Consider the following 20,349-nt stretch of genomic DNA (forward strand, 5'->3'; position numbering starts at 1 on the left):
TATTTAATTTTATTATTATTATTATTATTATTATTATTATTATTATTATTAATGTAAAATCGTTTTACACATGCATCCAATCGCATAACGAAATATTAGCAAAAATAACTACTTTTTACATAGATCATACGAATGGTCATCCAAAAAACGGTTGTAATTGTACGACTGTGTAAAATATTTTATATTGTCAGTACATCAAAATTAAACTACTATTATTATTATTATTCAACATGATTTTCCTTCTCGGCTGTCTTGGACCAATCTTTGCATGTATCTCGATTATGTAAAATAGTAGGAATTAAAAAGAAAAGAAAAAAGAGAAGAGAGAACCCATTTATTGATTTTGTTAATCAAGGGTCAACTTTGATTAATTATACATCAATCATTTTACATTAATCTTCTTGTATTTAGGTGTTAGAATTTTAAAGAAGAGCTAATTAGATGTAGTGAGCTTGCATCTGTATTTTTTTTATCATTAGCAAGTACATGTGTTTAAACCGTACACTTCCATAATAGACGCTGAAAATTTTTTGGTCACTGAACAATTCACTCCTATTATCCTTTGGGGTCCTAATCTAATACAATTACACATATAACACATTACAAATCCTTTCAATTAGTTCTTTATTCTTTTCATTTAATTGATGTTGGACCAAACTAATAAATTTAAAATTGTTATTTCTTTAAAAAAATAAATAAGTAATTAAAAGAAGCCAAGGTCATTGAACAAGTAGCAATGGCTGAATTAAAAAGGGTAGACAAATAGCATTTGGATTCTTAGGTAACCGATAGCCAAATGGATAAACAGAGAATATACTGCTTAACTTTTTATTTACTAATTAAAAAGGATTCGATCAACATTATTGACAATCAATACAGGGGACATGGTTATTTAAGAAGCGAGTGAATCATTGGGAATATGTGAAATTTTAATATTTCAATAAGATTTTGTTTTGTAATAATTATCTATACATATATAAAATATTTTATTTTTTTTATTATATATTACTATTTATTTCATTTAATTCTTGTTTTTATTTAGAAATGAGAAAAAATAAGGTGCACACTGTGAAATTAATTTACAACTCAATTATTTAATTATCTATGTGATCACCAAACAACCGAATGTATACTTATTCTCCAATTTGCAAAATTTAATAAAGACATTGGTAAGCATATTAGTTTAACTTTTTATTTAACATATTTGTTTATGTTATATTTGTAATCATATTATATCTATTTTTACGAATATATCTTTTTAAAAAAATATTCTTAGTATTAGCATATGGTGTATTAAATATGTTAGAAAAGAACGAGGGAGCAATAGGAAAAAGGTTTGTAAGTATTCAAGTTGTGTCGAATGATACAATATAAAAGAATATTTAATTTATAGGTGCTAAGAGAATCGAAATAATAAAAACGTAATATCCTATAATAAATATTTAGATATGTTAAATAATGCTAATTGATCATAATTATACTCTAACATCCCCCTCAAACTCCAATGACAACTTGAGTTTGAAACTTATTTGAAATAACTAAATAAAAAAAAATACATAAACTGATAGAACTGGTGCAGACGGAACTGTCTGAAGAAAGTACGGACGGAACTGTCAGAAGGAAGCGCAGACAGAACTGCCGGAAGGGAACGCAGATGAACTACTGGAAAAGAACGCATACGAAACTGACGGGAGAGAACGTAGACGGAACTGCCGCAAGAGTGACCAATTGCCGAAAAATTGCTGAAAAGATACACTACAAGAAAAACACCCATTCAGGTACACTTGAAAAGTGTAGCCAAAAGTGAAAAAAAATGATGCCTTAGGCTACGGCTACGCTTTTTGGGCTACGGCTACGCTTTTTGGGGTGATTCCTATTCGGCCGTTGCCTATTCTCAAAGGCTACGCTTTTCTGCACCAAGGGCTACGCTTTTGGCGTTTGGGAATAGGCTACGCTTTTCAAGTGATGCTGTCAAGGACCAAAGGCTACGCTTTTCAGCTTTCATTCTTCCAGAATAGGCTACGCTTTTCAACGCTACTGCATCACTTGTAAAGCATAGCCACATTGTATACCATAGCTACTTTTTATAAGCGTAGCCTTAGGTTCCTCTTTTTTTTTTTTTTTTGTTATACTATAGCTACTGTATATAAGTGTAGCCTTAGGTCCCTCATTATTTTTTTTATTTTCTATATATATATATATATATATATATATATATATATATTAAAACCTAATATTTAATAATATAACTATATAATCCTATATTTTTAATTAAATTAGTGAAATATTATAAAATAAAAATATTTCTCCATCCAAAAAACCTACTTTTTTTTTTTACCGGGAAAAATATTTTTTCATAATTGAAAAACTTTTATAAAGTAATCAGAAAAATAGGAAATAGTTGCCACAGAAAATAATGCATATCTTGTATACAACATCACTGTTATCTACAATCTGTATGTACCATCTTTAGCCTACAGCTTCTAAAGTTTACAGGTTGTTGTAAGATAGAAAACCTGAAAACATTTAAACAAAAAGAAAATTTACATTCCAATGTAAAAAAAATGAAAAAAAAAAGAAGTCATTTTGGTATAAATCAAATTCCTCCATTACAAATGACCATTTCCCTTGTGCACAACAGTGGTTCTTTCATAACCAAATGTCATCAACAAAAATGGGGGCCTTGCTTGCTTCTCTGCATTCCATGGCATATATGAAAATATCTGTGTGTTATGGTTACTGAGGAAAACATTCAGCTTCACAATAAGTTGCACCATCAAATATCTAGCTGATCAAGATCAATCGTGTTTGCAAAATTTCTTATCAGATCCTTTCGAACATCCACCTATTAAAAGCAGAAATTGTTTAAAAAGAAAAAGCAAGAAAGATTACGATAATAAAAATTTATTGGTGATTCAATTATAGAAACTGATTCTCTTAAACTTTTACATGACTTTGTTCCCTGTGATTTGTCATCTCTCTACTGATTTCAAAGGTGGAATCCAAACAATACATGAGATATCCATATGAAATAGTAAATAAAATCTAAGAATAGTCAATCAGGTAGCATATGAATTACCAATTTACTTTTAAGTGCGAAAATTGTAATTTCATATCTAAAGGTGCGAAAATTGAATTACCAACTTACCTCCTGCTGTAAAACCTCATCAAGCTCTTGTTTATCATCAGGAGTAGTGATGTCTTCGGCGTACAGCTGAGATAAACAAATCCGGATCCTAAAAAAACATTAAAATTCAATTTTAACCATTCTAAGTAATTAAAAATATTGTTCCCTTAACGTCCAGATGCAACATTCAAAATGGTTACATTGGTTTAACAGAGAACTTGGCTATGACTTCAGAACAAGCACCACAAAGATTTGAAACTATTTATGCTGCCCTAACTTAGAATTTTAGGAACATGAAGCTCACCACAAAGATCTCGAATGCCTTTGAACTTTGTACGTAGATCCCTGTCCGTCCCTTCAGACACAATGAATATGAGAGATTCATACCAGCAGCATATCCCTATTACGGAGCAGCATTTTCAATGGAAAGTATCTTCCTCTCATTCTCATACATTGCTATAAATTTGCCAATTTTGACTAGTTGGCACCTAATGTAATGGTAACTATTTGATTGAGACGCAGATGGCAGAAGACCAAAAAGACCAAAAAGAAATAGAAAGCAAACAAAACTTAACTAAAGATGAAGCATTTGTGCAGAAGATGAAGCTAAAGACCTTGTAGTTCTTCTAAGAATTTGTGCAGCTTCCTCTGAATTCATATTTCCTCTGATAAAATCAACATGGAATCATCAATTGGGAATCAAAAGTGATCAGAAGCACTAATAAAAATTAAATAAGTAAGAGTGATCAGAAGCACTAATAATATGCCTTATAATAAAAAATAATATGCATAATAAACTAAATTCACTAATGAAACCAGCAAGAGTGATCAAAAGCACTAATGAAGCAGAGCAGTTTTTTAAGAATTAGCAAGGAAAGAAAACTAGAGATGATAATAACATAAAGCTAAGGCCTGTAACATCTTTGCTCAGCATAACTAACTAGCAGTGAGATATGAAAACAAATGAAGCATAGACACTAGATAGAAGTTTCAGAAGAACAAAATTTTCCATTCCCAAACAAACAAAATCTTCTCCCACAAATACTTGAAAAACCCTCTCCTTCCATTCTCCATCCAGGAAAACGTAAATAAATGACCATTTTCTTCCTGTTCCACAACTTAAAAGACAGTACTACCAACAATAAAAGAATCAACAACAATAAGATCATCCCTGCTCTAAACACACATATAAAAAAATTCTGGTCCAATCAAACTAGACATATTTGAACTGTATCAACTCTTCTAGTAATCAAGTCATACCTTAGTAGTGAAAATGCTCCTCAAAGATAGTTTTATATTTTATAACATTCACAATGCTGCAAACCCAGCACCTTATTTCATAGAGAAAAGTCTAAACCAAAAGTATTCCAACTACATCAAGTCTTCTAGACTTCTACTAATCTGCTAAAAGTTCTAAAACTCAGTTCACTAGGAACAAAGATTCTCAAAGCTTTTTTTCTGTAGCAATATTAATTACCTATATGAGATTCATCATGTTAGCAGAAAGGACACTAATAACATCAAAATCGTGTGACTGCAAACACTTAAAGAGCCTCTGCAGAAAGAAAAATGAGTCAGTTTAAAAATAAAAAAATATTCATGATCATGCATGCACATTGCACAATAACTAAAGATCACCTAATTAGTAATGACAATAAGAATAAAAATAGTCATCTACACCCACATTTAGATCCTTCTGCAACTCACACCTGATTAGTAAGGCTACAAAGATATCACAGGAAGAAGTTCCAGGCTTCTTTAGTTTTCAGATGAATTCCTAGTTTATATAATTAAGGAGAATTTAAATTGGTTATCAAATTTCCATGTAAAACACCCAAAGCAAAGAAAACATAACCAAAAAAAGCATCAGAGAGGAATATAGCTTGAAGCAAGAAATTGAAAGCAACCACTATGTTCAAGGAATGCGTATGAACCAAGACGTAAATCAAAATATTTCAGTGTGAAACCTGTTCTTTTCACTAATTTTTCCTTAAGATGTTAAACTAATTGAAAACCTAAAATTCGAACCTAAAACCCCCAAAAATTCACAGAACCAATTGAAAATTGATACATACTTTCTCTATCTTAATTAGACGTTGCAGTTCATCATTACTATCAAAACCATACCCACCTTTGAACTGAAAAGTGAGAGCGAGTTAGAGAATGAGCGAGAAAGGGAGGATACAGAACAGAGAATGTTTACCTGGTGACAGAGGATACGACGATGGTGATGAGCGGCAAGACAACGACTTGGCGACAGAGCACGACGGCGGCGAGACATCCCTTCGACCTCCTCGGCGGCAGCACAGCAGTCCGACGATGGCAGAACGGCGATGGCAACAAGCCCTAGCAGTGGCGGTGGAGCTTCAGTGGCGACGAAGCACCCCCTTCTTCTCTCCTCCATCGCGTTTTCTCTTTTCCTCGAGCGCTCTCTCTCTCTCTCTGGCGCTCGACAGCGACGGCGGCGGAGCCCTAGCTGGCGTCGTCCTTTCCTACCTTCCCTCTCTTCTCTTCTTCTTCCCGTTCTCCCCCTTTCGGATTTCTTCCCTCTTTCTGTGTGTGTGTGGAGTGAGGATGATGGTATATGTCGCGTGAGTGAGAGTGACTGGGTGAGGTTAAATTTTTTCTAAGTGGGGGTGACTAGGTGACTGGGTGACTGGGTGTGTTGTGCGCGAAAGGGTTGGCTAAGGTGAAGGTTATGCGTGAAGGTGATGAGAATGGAGAAAGGATGAGCTTCTGGAGGAAATAGGGTTTGTTGTGCGCGAAGTGGGCTGTGCGTGTGTTCTTCTGGAGGGAACTGAAAGGGAAATAAAAAATTTGCTAAGTGTTAGAATTTGCCCTACATACATTAGGCATCACTTTTAAAACGCACCCAAAACATAATAAATAAGTTACTCTTTAAAAGCGTTCTCTTTGATACGAAAAGTGAACCCATAGATATCAACCTACGGCTACGCTTTATAAGTGATTTCTATAATACCTATGGCTACACTTTTTAAATGATGCCATAATTGTGTATCTTTTTCTCTTATAAAAAGGCAACACGGAGAAAAGCGTAGCCTATTCATAGAATAGGCTACGCTTTTCAAATGTAGCTTAAAAAAAGTGTGGCTGAATGGGTATTTTTCTTGTAGTGATAGTGAACTGCCAGAAAATTATTGAAAAGTGACAAAGTGATAAGAGATGACAAACTATCGGAAGGTGACGAAAAACATATGATTTCTCTATGAGAATAAGTAAGTAGTAGATGAACTAATTGGTGAGATCAGAAAAGTATCATAGCATTGGCCAAAAAGAAAGAAAAAAAATGGCACGGAAGAAAAATTTGAAAAGTACGGTAATTTTATTAGAAGAAAATCATTTTATCCTCCTCATGGAGGATGCCATGGTTTTGATACCATGTTAGAAAAGAAAGAGGGAGCAATAGGAGAAAGGTTTGTGAGTATTTAAGTTGTGTCGAATGATACAATATAGAAGGGTATTTACAGGTGTTAAGAGAATCGAAATAATAAAGACGTAATATCCTATAATAAATATTTAGATATGTTAAATAATGCTAATTGATTCTAATTATACTCTAACAAAATAAATATTAGTAGTTTTAAATTATTTATTATTTATTAGAAAATTTTGTACATTAGAATTCTCTAATAATTTGTTGTTCATTTTAAGCTGATTTTGATATATTTTTACTTCACGGTAAAACAACATATAAAAATTTGTTGATAAAAAATATTATTAGGTTATTTATGGTCACATTAAGTATATATGTCTGATTTATTGAAAAAAGTAAATTACTAAAATTGATTAATAACTACTTTAGAATTGATCCACTTAACACTAGATTAAAAAAAACAAACAATGTATAATATATTACTTTTTTATTAATCAAATTATAGGGCTGCACATGGATCGGATAATATCCGCATATCCGCGGTAATTATCCGCATCCGATCCGAATTTTGCGGATATTATCGGATCGGATCCAATCCGCACTATGGTAGGATCGGATTGCGGATTTGGCAGTAATATCCGCGGATCCGATCCGCAAATCCGCATATCCGCACATCTCATATAAATAGCATAGTTTAAGAAAGTAAACCCTAATGTAATATGAATTTTAGTGTGTTATTTTATGAATTTTATGATATCTTGTTTTTAATTCTTTATGTTGTACTTCAACTTAGAATAATTAAACTTAAATTTTGTGTTATTATTTTGTTTTTGTTATTCAAAAAATTTTTTATTGATAATATTTTAGGAATAAATAGGCTTAAACAGGTAAAAAATGAATTTTTTAAATTTTTTTTTGTAAAAACAGATAAACAGAGTCTCAAAATAGTTTTTTTTTTTTTTAATTATGCGGATATACCCGATATCCGATCCGATCCGCAAGTATGCGGATCGGATCCATTCTAAAAAAATGTGGATATCGTATCTGATCCGATGAGTACAATGCGGATCGGATAAAATTTTATGCTATATCCGATCCGATCCGATCCGTGTGCAGCCCTATCAAATTATTATAATTCAAATTAATTTTAACAAAACAACTTAAAATTATAATTCCAACTAATGAATTGTTTGTTAAAAAATTAATTTTTAATTTTTATTCTCATATTATTATTTTCTTTAAGTAGTTCATGATAAATATGTTTTGAAAATGCATAATGATTTTAACTTTTAGTTAATATTAGTTAATTTTTTTAGAATAAGATATATATTTATTTTTAAAATTTATTAAAATTTTAAAAAATACACCTAAATTTTATTTTATTTTAATATTATCTAAAAAAATTTTAATTTACATTAATTGTACTTCTAAAATTAAATTTCAAACAATTTAGATCAATTTAACTATAATACTGGACAATTAGAAGCCAATGACAAAATTGTGTTTGGTTTAATTTGTTTGTGTTGAATGTTGTCTTTGTGAAGTTATTGTTTATTACTTGGTCCTAAATTTTTTTAAAAATTAATTGTGAGAGATACATTTGATGAAAATAAAGAATTTTTGAGATAATATGAATATTTCTAAAATTTTAACAAATTTTAAGAATAAAAAAATATATTTTTTAATTTTTAAAAATTTTTAAAAATATATTTAAAATTTATAATTTATAATTTATAATTTAACATATAAAATTTAAGACAACTAAAATAATTTTAAAATAATTAAACTAATATTTATAAAAAAATTAACTCTCTATTATTACACACAATTTTTTTCGATTCATTATCCCAGTTGCGTGTTTCAGCTTCCATTATATTCCTTCTTATAGGATATAGATTAGCGAACTTTAGAGGGTTATAAGTTTGTCATATCTTTGATAATGTAAGGAGAACTTCTTTCTAATTAACGTTATTTTTTCGGAAACAATTCTATTTCTCTTTTTTCTTATTCATTTCATAGGAAAAGTTAACTAACTCGTTACTTTATTTTAACAATCATGTTATGCTGTTATATGAATCTCGACGTAACGGTACATTATGATGAAAGCCACGGGACCAAATCCTCAAACCAATATCTCCATGCATGCAAGAATAAATTCCAGCATTTTCTTCTTGTTTATTTACTCGTATATTACATTTTTTTATATTATATAAATTCCATACATAATAACGTGAATAATTGTGATGTGTGTATCAGCATGAGAAAAGTGCTACCTATAATGTTATTATGCAAACTAATTTCTTTTACTTAATTTTAATAAAATAATTATTAATAGGAATAATATATAGCGTATGCATGTTATTATGGTATCTATGATTATGTTGACTACGGTAACTATTCAATTGTAACACTACGAAAAATAAAAGTAGTGTTTTTTTTCATTTTATTAACAACACTTTAATTTTAAAAAAATATATATTATCAAAATAAAAAAAAATCATTTTAATTTTTTAGTAATATTTTTAAGAGTTGATGAAATTATTTCGCCACCATGACCACACAAATTATAGACTCTGCCTACATATATAATACATGTGGAATACTTACCATAGAGAAATTTGTAGGTGCTCCTGTATTTTTATTTTGATAAATTAATTATGTTTTCATCCGTATTATAGATCTATTTGTTGGGTTACTATGGGAAACTCTCGACTATCGAGGAGGAATCAAGCGAGATAGAGAATATAAGATGAGAAGACATCACGTTCAACTCAAAATCTTAAGGTGTCAAGTTAATGGGTCTCTCATCCTCACACTTGTAACATTAACAATCTCCCCTTCAAGTGTGAGCCTCCACATCAAACATCAACTCTCCTCTAGTTCCTCCACCACATATGAGTATTCGTCCATCACACCGCCACAAAACATCGTGGAATACGTCGCCCAGACCACCTTTGTCGGGAAGACTTTCAATACTTCACCTTAAATAATACCCCTTAAAACCACCAGACCGATTAACCATTGGCTCTGATACATCGTTGGACCACCGTGGGGAGCTCTCGACCATCGGAGAGGAATCAAGCGAGAGAACATAAGATGAGAAAACACCACATCCAATTCAAAACCTTAATATGTTCTCTCACTTGATTCCTCTCCAAAATCTCTCCGGTAATCAAGAGCTCTCCACAGTTGGCCCAATACTATTATTATGTTAAATTTAAATATCAAAATATTCATTTGTTCTTAGAACACAAGAAGTTGTTCGTACCGTATGGGTTTGAAGACCAATAATAATAATAATAATAATAATAATAATAATTCCATCCCATGCATGTATATATTAATAATTGAAGGGGGCAAAGAGTACTATATCCGGACCCCCATAACCAATATGTATAGTGAATAAAGAGAGGACCCCCTTCTTCCACCCATGAACTTGTCAAATGTGAACAAACACCGCTTTAACTCCTCTTAAAACAAATAACAATATACCTTTTATTTCTTCACCATAACAAACTCTAGAACCTGAACCTGAACCTCATGCAGGCTAGTGCCTTCAATTCAAACTTGAATCTTGAAACTATATACAATTATGTGCCATTAATTATTATTAACCCAACATGAAATTAAATTTATAAACTTAGATTAATAGTATGGTTTGATTCTAAAGTTTACACCCGTGCATATTATATTGTAGTATAGTATACATTATCCTAACAAATTGAATTTTTTAAAAGAATATTTTCTTAAACTTGATTATGCTAATATTTTAGAGAGCAATTTATTTATTTTTTTAAGTTACTTATTTAGGAATTTAAAAAGAACAAATGTTAATGCTTTCCAACTGGAGAGAGGAAAGAGTGTAACGTTTTTTAAGAAATAATGGATTATTTGAGGTAACAAATAAATTAGCATATTTTGAATTTTTATTTTTTTATAATTTTATAAAATTAATCTTATTAATAAATTATTTGTTTAAATCTCAATTATTATTATAAAATATAACAAATAAGAATAAAATGTATTTAATTAAGAAAAGTGAAATACTTTTTTACTTAATTTAAACATGTTTAAAGATTAACTTTTAAAAGACTTAAAAAGATGAATTAGTTAGGAAAATAAATTATTTTTTCCAATGAGAAATACGGAGGAAACTAGGTGGAACTTTCTTTCTAATGGGGTGAAAAAGTATAGCATGTGCTGAATTTGTCTTGTCTTTTGGTACACGAATAGCATTTTAGGAATTGACATTGGAGTTTGGGATAATCTATTGCATGGGAAAAAGCAAACCTACCACTTAAACAGTCAACGAACAAATTAAAACAAAACTCGCCAAAGTAACAGAAATTATTTTTAATATAGAGATAAAAATGATGTTTAAATTGAATATTAATATTTAAAGTGTATTATAATATTGTAGATAATAAAAAAAGTGTTTAACATATATTTTATATATTGGTTAGAATGTTGACACGTGTTTAATATGTACTATGTGTAATACTAAAATAATAATACGTGTTCAACATATATAATGTATTATTAGAATAATGATACATGTTTAATATACATCTTGCATGTTAATTTTTATCTGTTCTGTCATTACACTAAATAATATTATTTTTAACAAAATTATCAATATTTTTCATATTAAAAAAATTAACCCCAAAAAAGTAAAGTGATGTTTAGTCTTGGTTGAATGTTAGGAGCTCCTAACTAATAAAAAAAATATATATGTAGAATAAAATTAACTATTAAAATTAATTATTATATATTTATATATAAATATATATAATTTAATTTATTTTTAATATATATTTTATATTTTAATATAAATTTTATATTAATAATTAATATTAATAATTAATATTAATAATTAATAATAAATTTTATTCTGTTAATTTTTATAATTTTATTAAATTTTTAATTTAAATTTTTATATTTTTTTAATTAAATTTTTATATCAGTCATATTAGATGTTGTAACTAAGTCTTTATTATAATAAAAATGTTAAAATTAATAAAATATTTTATTAAATTATATAAAATATTCAACCAAATATTAAATATATTTACTTTATTTATTTTTTGATCTTAATATTTTTATGATAGTTGGAACTTAATAATATATGTCTAACGTAGTTGATAATATAATTATTTAGATAGTGCAGATCTAAAGCATCTATTGCTCCTTTTTCTTTTAAATGCTAAAAGTTGGTCAACTATTGTTCTACTCGATAAACCTAATCGTATCCATATCAGCTCCCCGTTCAACCTATCTTTTTGAAACATTGATGGAGTTCAAGATATTATAGTATTATTACTTTGACTTAACAGTATCAAACATACACTAGAAGAGAACGTAAATTCTAAAAGTTTTATTTGTTTATATATATAATTATATATGACATTATCCATATAAAAATAGTGCATCAAGGAGGGTGAAAAAGTAAAAGACCACGGCTTAACTTTGCTTCCATCCCTTGCAAATGTAATGGCTTGCTCCTATGATAGATCATAGAAATATGATTAATGAAATAAAGAAGACTAATAATATCATAATCAAATTAAATATACATATTTCAATTTACCTGAGTGATTAGATGGGAGTTATGAATAGTGAAGGAGCGTTGTTGATTATTCTTTGAGAGGGGAGAGGGCGTATAATATATATAGTGTGGCCACAAACAGCAAAGCTTGGTCCTCAGATGTCCATTTTGTGGGAACTAGAAACCGCCTATTTATTGTGCTGTAGTGAGTACATGCAACATTTTTTCTTTTCAAAATTAATATCAATACAAGAGAATCCCTCTTTCTACTCCTAGAATTAATTCACTTTTTCTTTGTTTCTTTTAATTAATTAACTTTGATATTTGTACTTTCATTTTAATTTCTTGTCTAATTAAATATTCACACCGTTGTTATTATATTTATCAAAAACATAAATTATGAAAAAATATTATTTTAATTTTTAACATTTGGACTAAATTCTAATTTAGTCATTAATGTTTTAAGATTTTATTTTAGTCCAAAAAAAATTTCAAACAGATTTAATATTATTTAACTTTTAAATTTGACACAAACAATTAGCATATTGAATAGTTAATAACGTTCAATTTCAATATATAAGTAAATCAGTCAACAAAAAAAATATATATAAGTAAAGTCGATTTATCAATATAATGATTACTAACATAAAAGTTTTTCTTTAATTTTAAAGCATCGATAAATAATTGCTAGGATTTGAAGTTTTGTACAAGAAAAAAAACGAGAAGAAGAAATATTACAAAAGATTTTAGTTATATTTTTCTAACGCACGAGAATAATAAAGTATCACTTAATTAATAATATTATTAATATCTACATCGCTCAACTATTCATGTTCAATTTAAAGGTGGAATAATATTTTATCCATTTAAAATTTTTTAAAATTAAAATAAAACATTTAAAACGTTAAAAATCAAATTAAAATTTAATTCAAATCTTAAAAACCATAATAATAATTTATATATTATATATCTTACAATTATTGAATTTGATTGTTTGGTACATATATGTATAATTAAATCAAATAATATTCTGCATACCTTTTCTTACTAAATATTACCTTTTGATGTTATAACGATCCAATTTTGATTATTGATATAAAGTAATAGCCAGACCAAAAATGCTCTTGATAGCATGTCAGTTCACATACAAAAAATATATAATCTAGACTTAGCACACTTTAATATGATTTTTTTTAAATGTTTCCTTTATATACTATAAATAAAAATCTTAACATATATACAAGAGATATTTTTTGTCCTTAATCCTTAAATCTCTTACTATTACTAATTTGAATGTTAAAATATCTTATAGATATACATTTCACCACCATGGATACTCTAACTTAAAAGTAAAAAGATTTATTCATTGCAATTTCATCTTTCGATCCTATAAATTTATGTTATACAAGTCTACAACTATAACTATGGGAGATAATAATTAATTTATTAAAATAGGTGTAAAATAATTAAATTGCTACTTCGGTAATAATTATTATTTCAATTTAGCCAATATTTATTTTTAGAATATACGTTAAGATTGTCAATTAATTTTTTTAAAAATGAAAATTTCAATTTCTTATAATTTATTATATATTTGTTAAAATAAAAAATTACTAATTTTCACTAATAATAATCTTTTACATATAAATCCTTATTATTTTGGCAAAAGAAAATGTGAAACCTTGCTTGATGTGTGAAAGCAAATTAAAGTATGCAAGAAAAAGGAAGGAAGTGTTAATGCGGAATCAAAGACAGAAATTGGCGGTAATAAATGCCGGACATAAAGGAAGATTTGTGTCAAAAGAGACACAGAAAAATGCCAATTAAATTGAAGAAGCAACTTTGAGTCAACAACGGAGCCAAGAAAGTCAACTTTCTATTGAGAATTTGCTACTTGTACTTCACGAGAATAAAAACCACTTTTCCTGATACACCCTCTATGCTTTTTATGGAAAGTGAATTCGGTGTTATTAAATATTATTATCTTTACCTTTAACTTTATTTATAAAAATGCAAAATTTGATTTTTCAAAAAAATGATTTAATATAAATTTCTTTATATAGCCAATAATTTTAAAACTAATACAATAATTAACATAATAAATAATTAACTAAATATGTTCATTTTTTATAAATAAAAAATAAAAAAATTAATCATCTAAAATTTATTTTTAGATTTTTTTTTAAAAATATTTTTATACAATTAAAAAAATCAGTCAATAAAATAATAAACAAGTAAAAATTGATTAGATTTTAAATTAAAAAAACTCTTGGACCAATAATTTTTAGTATTTTTTATTATTATTTGATCATTATAAATAATAAATTGTCTTCAATAAATAAAATTTAATAATTTATATGTATAAATTTTGAAAAATATGGGTATAAATTATATTAATTTATTTATACAAAATTTTAATAAATATATGTGTAAATTATATATTTTTTATGTACAAAATATTTATAAATATAAATATAAATTATTACTAATCAAATACTGATAATATTTATTTATTATATAGTATTATTTTTTAAATTATTATAAAAAAAATTACAAAAAATATTAACAGAAAAAAATTGGATTCTTTCCTATTCAATTCTTGCTGTATAAATACCCCATTATTGTAACTTACAATTCCCTATCTCTTTTCATTACTCTCTCTCTCTCTCTCTCTCTCCCAAAAACCTCATTTTCTGAGTTTTCAAACACCTTTATTTCCTTAAGACTCTGATCTCAAGAGAGAACAAAAAATGGTGCTGGCTTCCCCAAACCCAATAACGAGCGATAGGATCCTATCCACCACCATTGAGCTTCCGGTGGTGGACCTTAAGGGAGATAGGTCGGTGGTGTCAAAGCTCATCGTTAAAGCATGTGAAGACTTTGGTTTCTTCAAGGTCATCAACCATGGTGTCAATCAAGAAACCATAGCCACAATAGAAGAAGCCGCCTTTGGTTTCTTTGGCAAACCAATGAGCCAGAAGAAAATGGCTGCACCTGTCTATGGTTGCAAGAACATTGGCTTCAATGGTGACATGGGTGAGGTCGAGTACCTTCTTCTCAATGCTACCTCTAACTCCTCCTCCATTCTTCATCACATTTCCAATGTCCCTTCTAACTTCAGGTACATACGTTACTATCACTAGTATTCATCATTTTATATGTACATAAAAAATCAGCCGACAAATTAATTATCTGTTTAAAATACATATTAAAATATAAAATATGTAATTAATATAAAATATGTAGTGACTAATTTGATAGCTGATTTTGATATACACATAATATTTTTATATTACTGTTATCCACTTTCATTACTTTTAGATTTTATTTATCATTAACTAAACGAAGGACTTGTCCAACGTCTAAAAATAGCATAAAACATAAAAATCAGAACTAAATCTCAAAACTAATTATCAGGATTGTATTTTGCTTGTTAAATAAATTATTTTATTATTATGCATAATTAATGACATATATATAATGATCAAGAACTGCGGTATAAGGGTTTTGACGAGGTAATGGATAGATACATAGGAATACTACGATATTTCTTTCTTTTATATGTTATGGACCATGCTAGCTACTAGCTAGTAAGTTATTGCCAGCATATATACCCGGGTGACAATATGTTAGTTCAATGAATAATAATAATAATAATAAGTAATATATTAATATTTTGATTATATTAATTATTTTGAGCTATATCTACCTTCTCATTATGAGTTGTATCTGACCAACAAAGAGGGGAGAGATAGTGACACTTCAGGTTGGATTTTTATTTTTATTGTTTTTGGTAAGTGATACAACCACGGCAGCAACTGCTCTCTCAAACAATGACATATATAATTCCATGGGTCCATCTCGTCAGTTTAATGCCCCTAAGTAAAATCTTCATTAGTCCCTTATTCATATTGTCTTGCTAGAATTTCTCAGAGTTAGTTGGACTCAAAAACTAAATAAAAGAGGAAAAAATATTAGGGAGTATAATCTTTTTTTTCTTCTTTTAAAATAAGTACTGTTCTTATATCATATCATATGCTGAATTTTCTAATTAACAAAAATTAAATTTAAAATTAATATCAAGAAATTCATAAATAATTATATTTTATTTGTTTATTTGTATTTATTACCATACAACTTGGTATGTATGTTTTCTTTTGGTAGAAAATAGTAAAAGAATGGTGTTAGGACGATCTTGTACGACAGGTAGTGGGAGACTCAAATCTTATCTTCTTCACCTCAATTTTTTTTTATTTTTTATTTTGATGTATGACTTGTCAAACTTAGCTTCAACCACTATAAACAATGTTATAGTAAGTCAAAATTCAAGGTTAAAATTGTCCTATAGTGAACGTTTATTGTTTATTAATGTGCAAGTTGTTTAATAATGTAAAAGGACTACTGAGGTTTTTTATTTTACCATTTATTTTATTTTAGCATAAGTATAGAAATGGAAGGAGCACTAGTGTTGGGAATGCATGTGACATTCTAAAGCATTTGACGAATGTAGCACATGGGACTTGCATTGAATGGTTTAAAATGTAGTCCTAGGAGGTGGGATAATAGGATGTCAGAATTCAGATACACATGCACTTTACCTCTTCTCTTCAATGTTCAAAGTTCTAGTCATGTCAATGCTCTCATAAGTCAGACCTATAGTGGAGTTGATTCATTCATTTATTATTAGATAGTGTTTGATTTAAAGACAAAATATAGAATTATAGTTTTTAATAATTAGAAGTCTTCTATTTTTTAGACATGACTCTTGTATTTGTAATTGTTAAAAGATAGTTTAATTAGAGTACTGATAATTTTTAATTATTTTTATCTTATATTTTAATATTAATTTGGATTTTTTTGTTTTAAAAAATGAAAAAGGGAAAATGAGAGAAGAAAGTACCATCTGAAAAAAAGCTGTGGTGTCAGATTGACATATCAGAATGTCCAATCAAATCAAACCAAAAGCTCAAAACTAAATTAATGTGTTTATGGTTTAGTAGGCAGGAGAGGCTACATTTTCCCAGAACAAAAAGATGTCCTAGTAACGGTGGTAATTATTTAATGAAATTAAATGAAATTTTGTTACCAAAAATTGCAAAGCAAGAAGTGGAATAGTATTAGAGCATACAGATATACACAGGCAAAGGCAGTGACTAGTCAGTGAAGTGAGTCAGAACCCCAGATTGAGTAGTGGCACTGCCAGAGCCAGAGCCAGCTCTAGTTCTGGGATCACTGAACTTTGTGTATTATTCTGTTATAAATGTCAACACCTGTAAAAGAATTCAGACACTTTATCTTTATCACATCAAATTCAAAATTTTAATATCAATGAATTATGCCCAATTCATGTCCTAAAATGGTTTTAATTGATGAATACGTACTCCATGGTGGGAACAAGAAATTTGTTGAGGCAAAAATCTTTTTTTTTTTTATAGGAATAAAAAAAAAAACACGAGTTAACAGTAGTAGAATTAACAAATTTCAATAATATTGTTTTTCGTCCTAACAAATTATTGCTGTTTATATTTTTGTATTGCACTATTTTAGTTTACCTTTCTGTGAAACACTATTTTTATATCTTTTTAAAAAACAAGGAGATTTCTTAACATATAAATTGTTAGGTAAAATTATATAAATAATTATATATTAATGATTTCTTTGTACACAAATGATTTTGTTTTTTTAGATTTAAAATTTAGGGGATGGATTACTACTTTTTGGTTTACACAATATCTGCAGATATTAATGTTACTAATTAAAAACTTTTTATAATAAAATTTAAATTTTTAATATATTTATTAAATCTAATATTTTTTATTTAAAAAAATAGACTAATAAAATCCTAAATAATTTTGTTACAAAAATTTTGATATCAAATAACGAAATCATTGACTCTACAAATATAAGAAATATGAATAATTAAAAAGAAAAATTATTTGTATATTAAAATCAACTATTAAAATTAGTCATTATTTATTTTGTATTTTAATATATAAAAGATTATCGTAGTCATATGAAGTTAATAGTTAAAAATTATTAAATGATTTAATACGTATAATTAAATTGTTATATAATAATTTTTAATTATTGACTTTAAATAAAGATAACTACTAATAAATTTTCATTATATTTTATGTAAGTGATTGATTTTGATGACTTAGTTTATCAGAGATAGTAGTGAGAAAAGCTATTTGTGTTTATGTGTTAGGTGAATGCTATGGTGTCTATCACTTTGTATCTAACTTATTAAAATAAATAAATAAATAATATTTAATAAATTTTATGTGATTTATTTTTTATTTTAAAAAAAAAGTTAGGCAATTTAAACACCATAACAAAGACACACCGTAAAACTCAGCTTATTTGTTTTGGAGACTCAAAAGAGAATAGTGTATGAGAGACAGTGTGATTGTACATGACAGGTGTATAGTGAGTGCATACACAGAAGAAGTGAGGGAGGTAGCATGTGAGATATTGGAGCTAATTGCAGAGGGACTGGGGGTCCCGGACACTTCGCTCTTCAGCAAACTCATCAAAGACTCTGAAAGTGACTCACTTCTCAGACTCAATCACTACCCTCCTCTTCCTATTCCCCCCATTCATCACTGCACCACCGATTGGGACAACTCCTCCAATAAGGTTGTTGGCTTTGGAGAGCATTCTGACCCTCAGATCTTGACCATTCTCAGATCCAACGATGTTCCTGGCCTCCAGATCTCCCTCCAAGATGGTCTCTGGGTCCCAGTCATCCCTGACCCCTCTGCTTTCTTTGTTAATGTGGGTGATGTACTTGAGGTATGTTATGTTATGTTTATTGTGTGTTTATCTTCAATTATTTTCTCCAACCCCACTTCTTCACATTTTTAGTGAGCATGGGTGATGCCTTTTTGGGGGGCCTCTTCTTTGCCTATACTATACTAGTGTTTAGTGTGTAGCTAAGCTAGGACATCAAACATGTACAAAATCTTCTAACACTGCCCCCCCCCCCCCCCCCCCCCCTCAACTTATTGCTACTTGCCTACCACATCAACTTGTCATACTTTATTCTCTCATTGCATCATTTTTTTTATTAATAAAAAAATATTATATATACAAAATTCATTTTTAATGTATATTTTATATTATTTATTAATTTTTAATATATGTATGTTTATAAAAAAAATTATTGATCTTATCATAATAAAAAATTATATTTGTAGATTAAAAATTAATTATTATATTATACGAATAAATAATTTAGTATCTAATTTTTTATTTAAATTTACATATGGTAATTCTTACATGCATGTTTATATTGACTCACTTACATGTTTTCATTTTTAAATAAAAATGTGAATTCTATTGGTGTTTTAATAATTTTAATTGTTAATCTCAATTAGTCATAAAAAAAAATTGTTGATCTCAATTATAAAAATATATAAAATATATATTAATTAAAATTAACCGTTAAAATTCGTAAAACACTGTAATTCCAAATACATTTGAAAACTTTACTATAATTTTATCCCACGAAGTGAATGTGAAAATAGGACCATCTGTGGCAGATGCCATAATAGAAGAAACATAGGAGATATAAAATGAGAAAGGGAGATATAAGGGGTGGGGGAGACACAAGGGTTGAAGAAGTGGTGGCATGAGTTTGAACAGAAAAAGGTAAGAAGTGTAAGTTGATGAATGAATAATTCGGGGTCTTTTGTGTTGTGAAACAAGGTTATGACAAATGGAAGATTTGCAAGTGTGAGACACAGGGCAATGACCAACTCACAGAAATCAAGAATGTCAATGGCATATTTTGGGGCTCCACCACTAACTGCACGTATCGTTGCTCCACCAGTTTTGGTTACACCACAGACCCCCTCTCTCTTCCGACCTTTCACTTGGGCCGACTACAAGAAAGCCACTTACTCTCTCAGGCTTGGAGACACTCGCATTGACCTCTTCAGAAATCGCAAAGACTTTTGACTTTTGACTTTTGACTTTTAGTTAATGTTAATTATTACTGCTTCTTTTGCTCTTCTTAATATCTCTGCACTTTCGTTCTTCCTATTACAAATTGTAAAGCCTCTCTTTTTCTTTAACCAGGCAATCAAAGTTTTCTTTCGGGGCATGTTTTCTTTACCGTCATCTCTTTCTCGCACTCTGCCTTATAGCAATGAACCAAAGTATGTGAAAAACAAATTACATAAGATTTTCTCTTTTAATTATTATTTATATACATATAAGGTTAATAGTAAAAAAATATTAAATAGTAATTCAATGGAACATGTCAAATTTATTATTTAA

At 28.5% G+C, this 20,349-nt stretch overlaps 1 protein-coding gene across 1 annotated transcript; it reads left to right on the forward strand.

Moving 5' to 3' along the window:
* Positions 1 to 14,717: 14,717 nt before the first annotated feature.
* On the forward strand, positions 14,718 to 20,200 carry LOC107639441 (gibberellin 2-beta-dioxygenase 2-like). Its single transcript, XM_016342939.3, has 3 exons — positions 14,718 to 15,187; positions 18,489 to 18,861; positions 19,777 to 20,200. Exons 1-3 carry the CDS (start codon positions 14,817 to 14,819, stop codon positions 20,026 to 20,028), a joined length of 996 nt encoding a protein of 331 aa, XP_016198425.1. The 5' UTR covers positions 14,718 to 14,816; the 3' UTR covers positions 20,029 to 20,200.
* The last annotated feature ends 149 nt before the right edge of the window (positions 20,201 to 20,349 follow it).

Source organism: Arachis ipaensis, chromosome B1 (assembly GCF_059453495.1).
Source record: "Arachis ipaensis isolate K30076 ecotype BB chromosome B1, ASM5945349v1, whole genome shotgun sequence".
Lineage (NCBI taxonomy): Eukaryota > Viridiplantae > Streptophyta > Magnoliopsida > Fabales > Fabaceae > Arachis > Arachis ipaensis.

Excerpts from the sequence above, each read along its gene's own strand:
- LOC107639441 (XM_016342939.3), top strand. The coding sequence starts at position 14,817 with ATGGTGCTGGCTTCCCCAAACCCAATAACGAGCGATAGGATCCTATCC. Across the intron at positions 15,188-18,488 it reads AATGTCCCTTCTAACTTCAG|GTGTATAGTGAGTGCATACA; the intron begins GTACATACGTTA and ends TGTACATGACAG. Across the intron at positions 18,862-19,776 it reads ATGTGGGTGATGTACTTGAG|GTTATGACAAATGGAAGATT; the intron begins GTATGTTATGTT and ends TTGTGAAACAAG.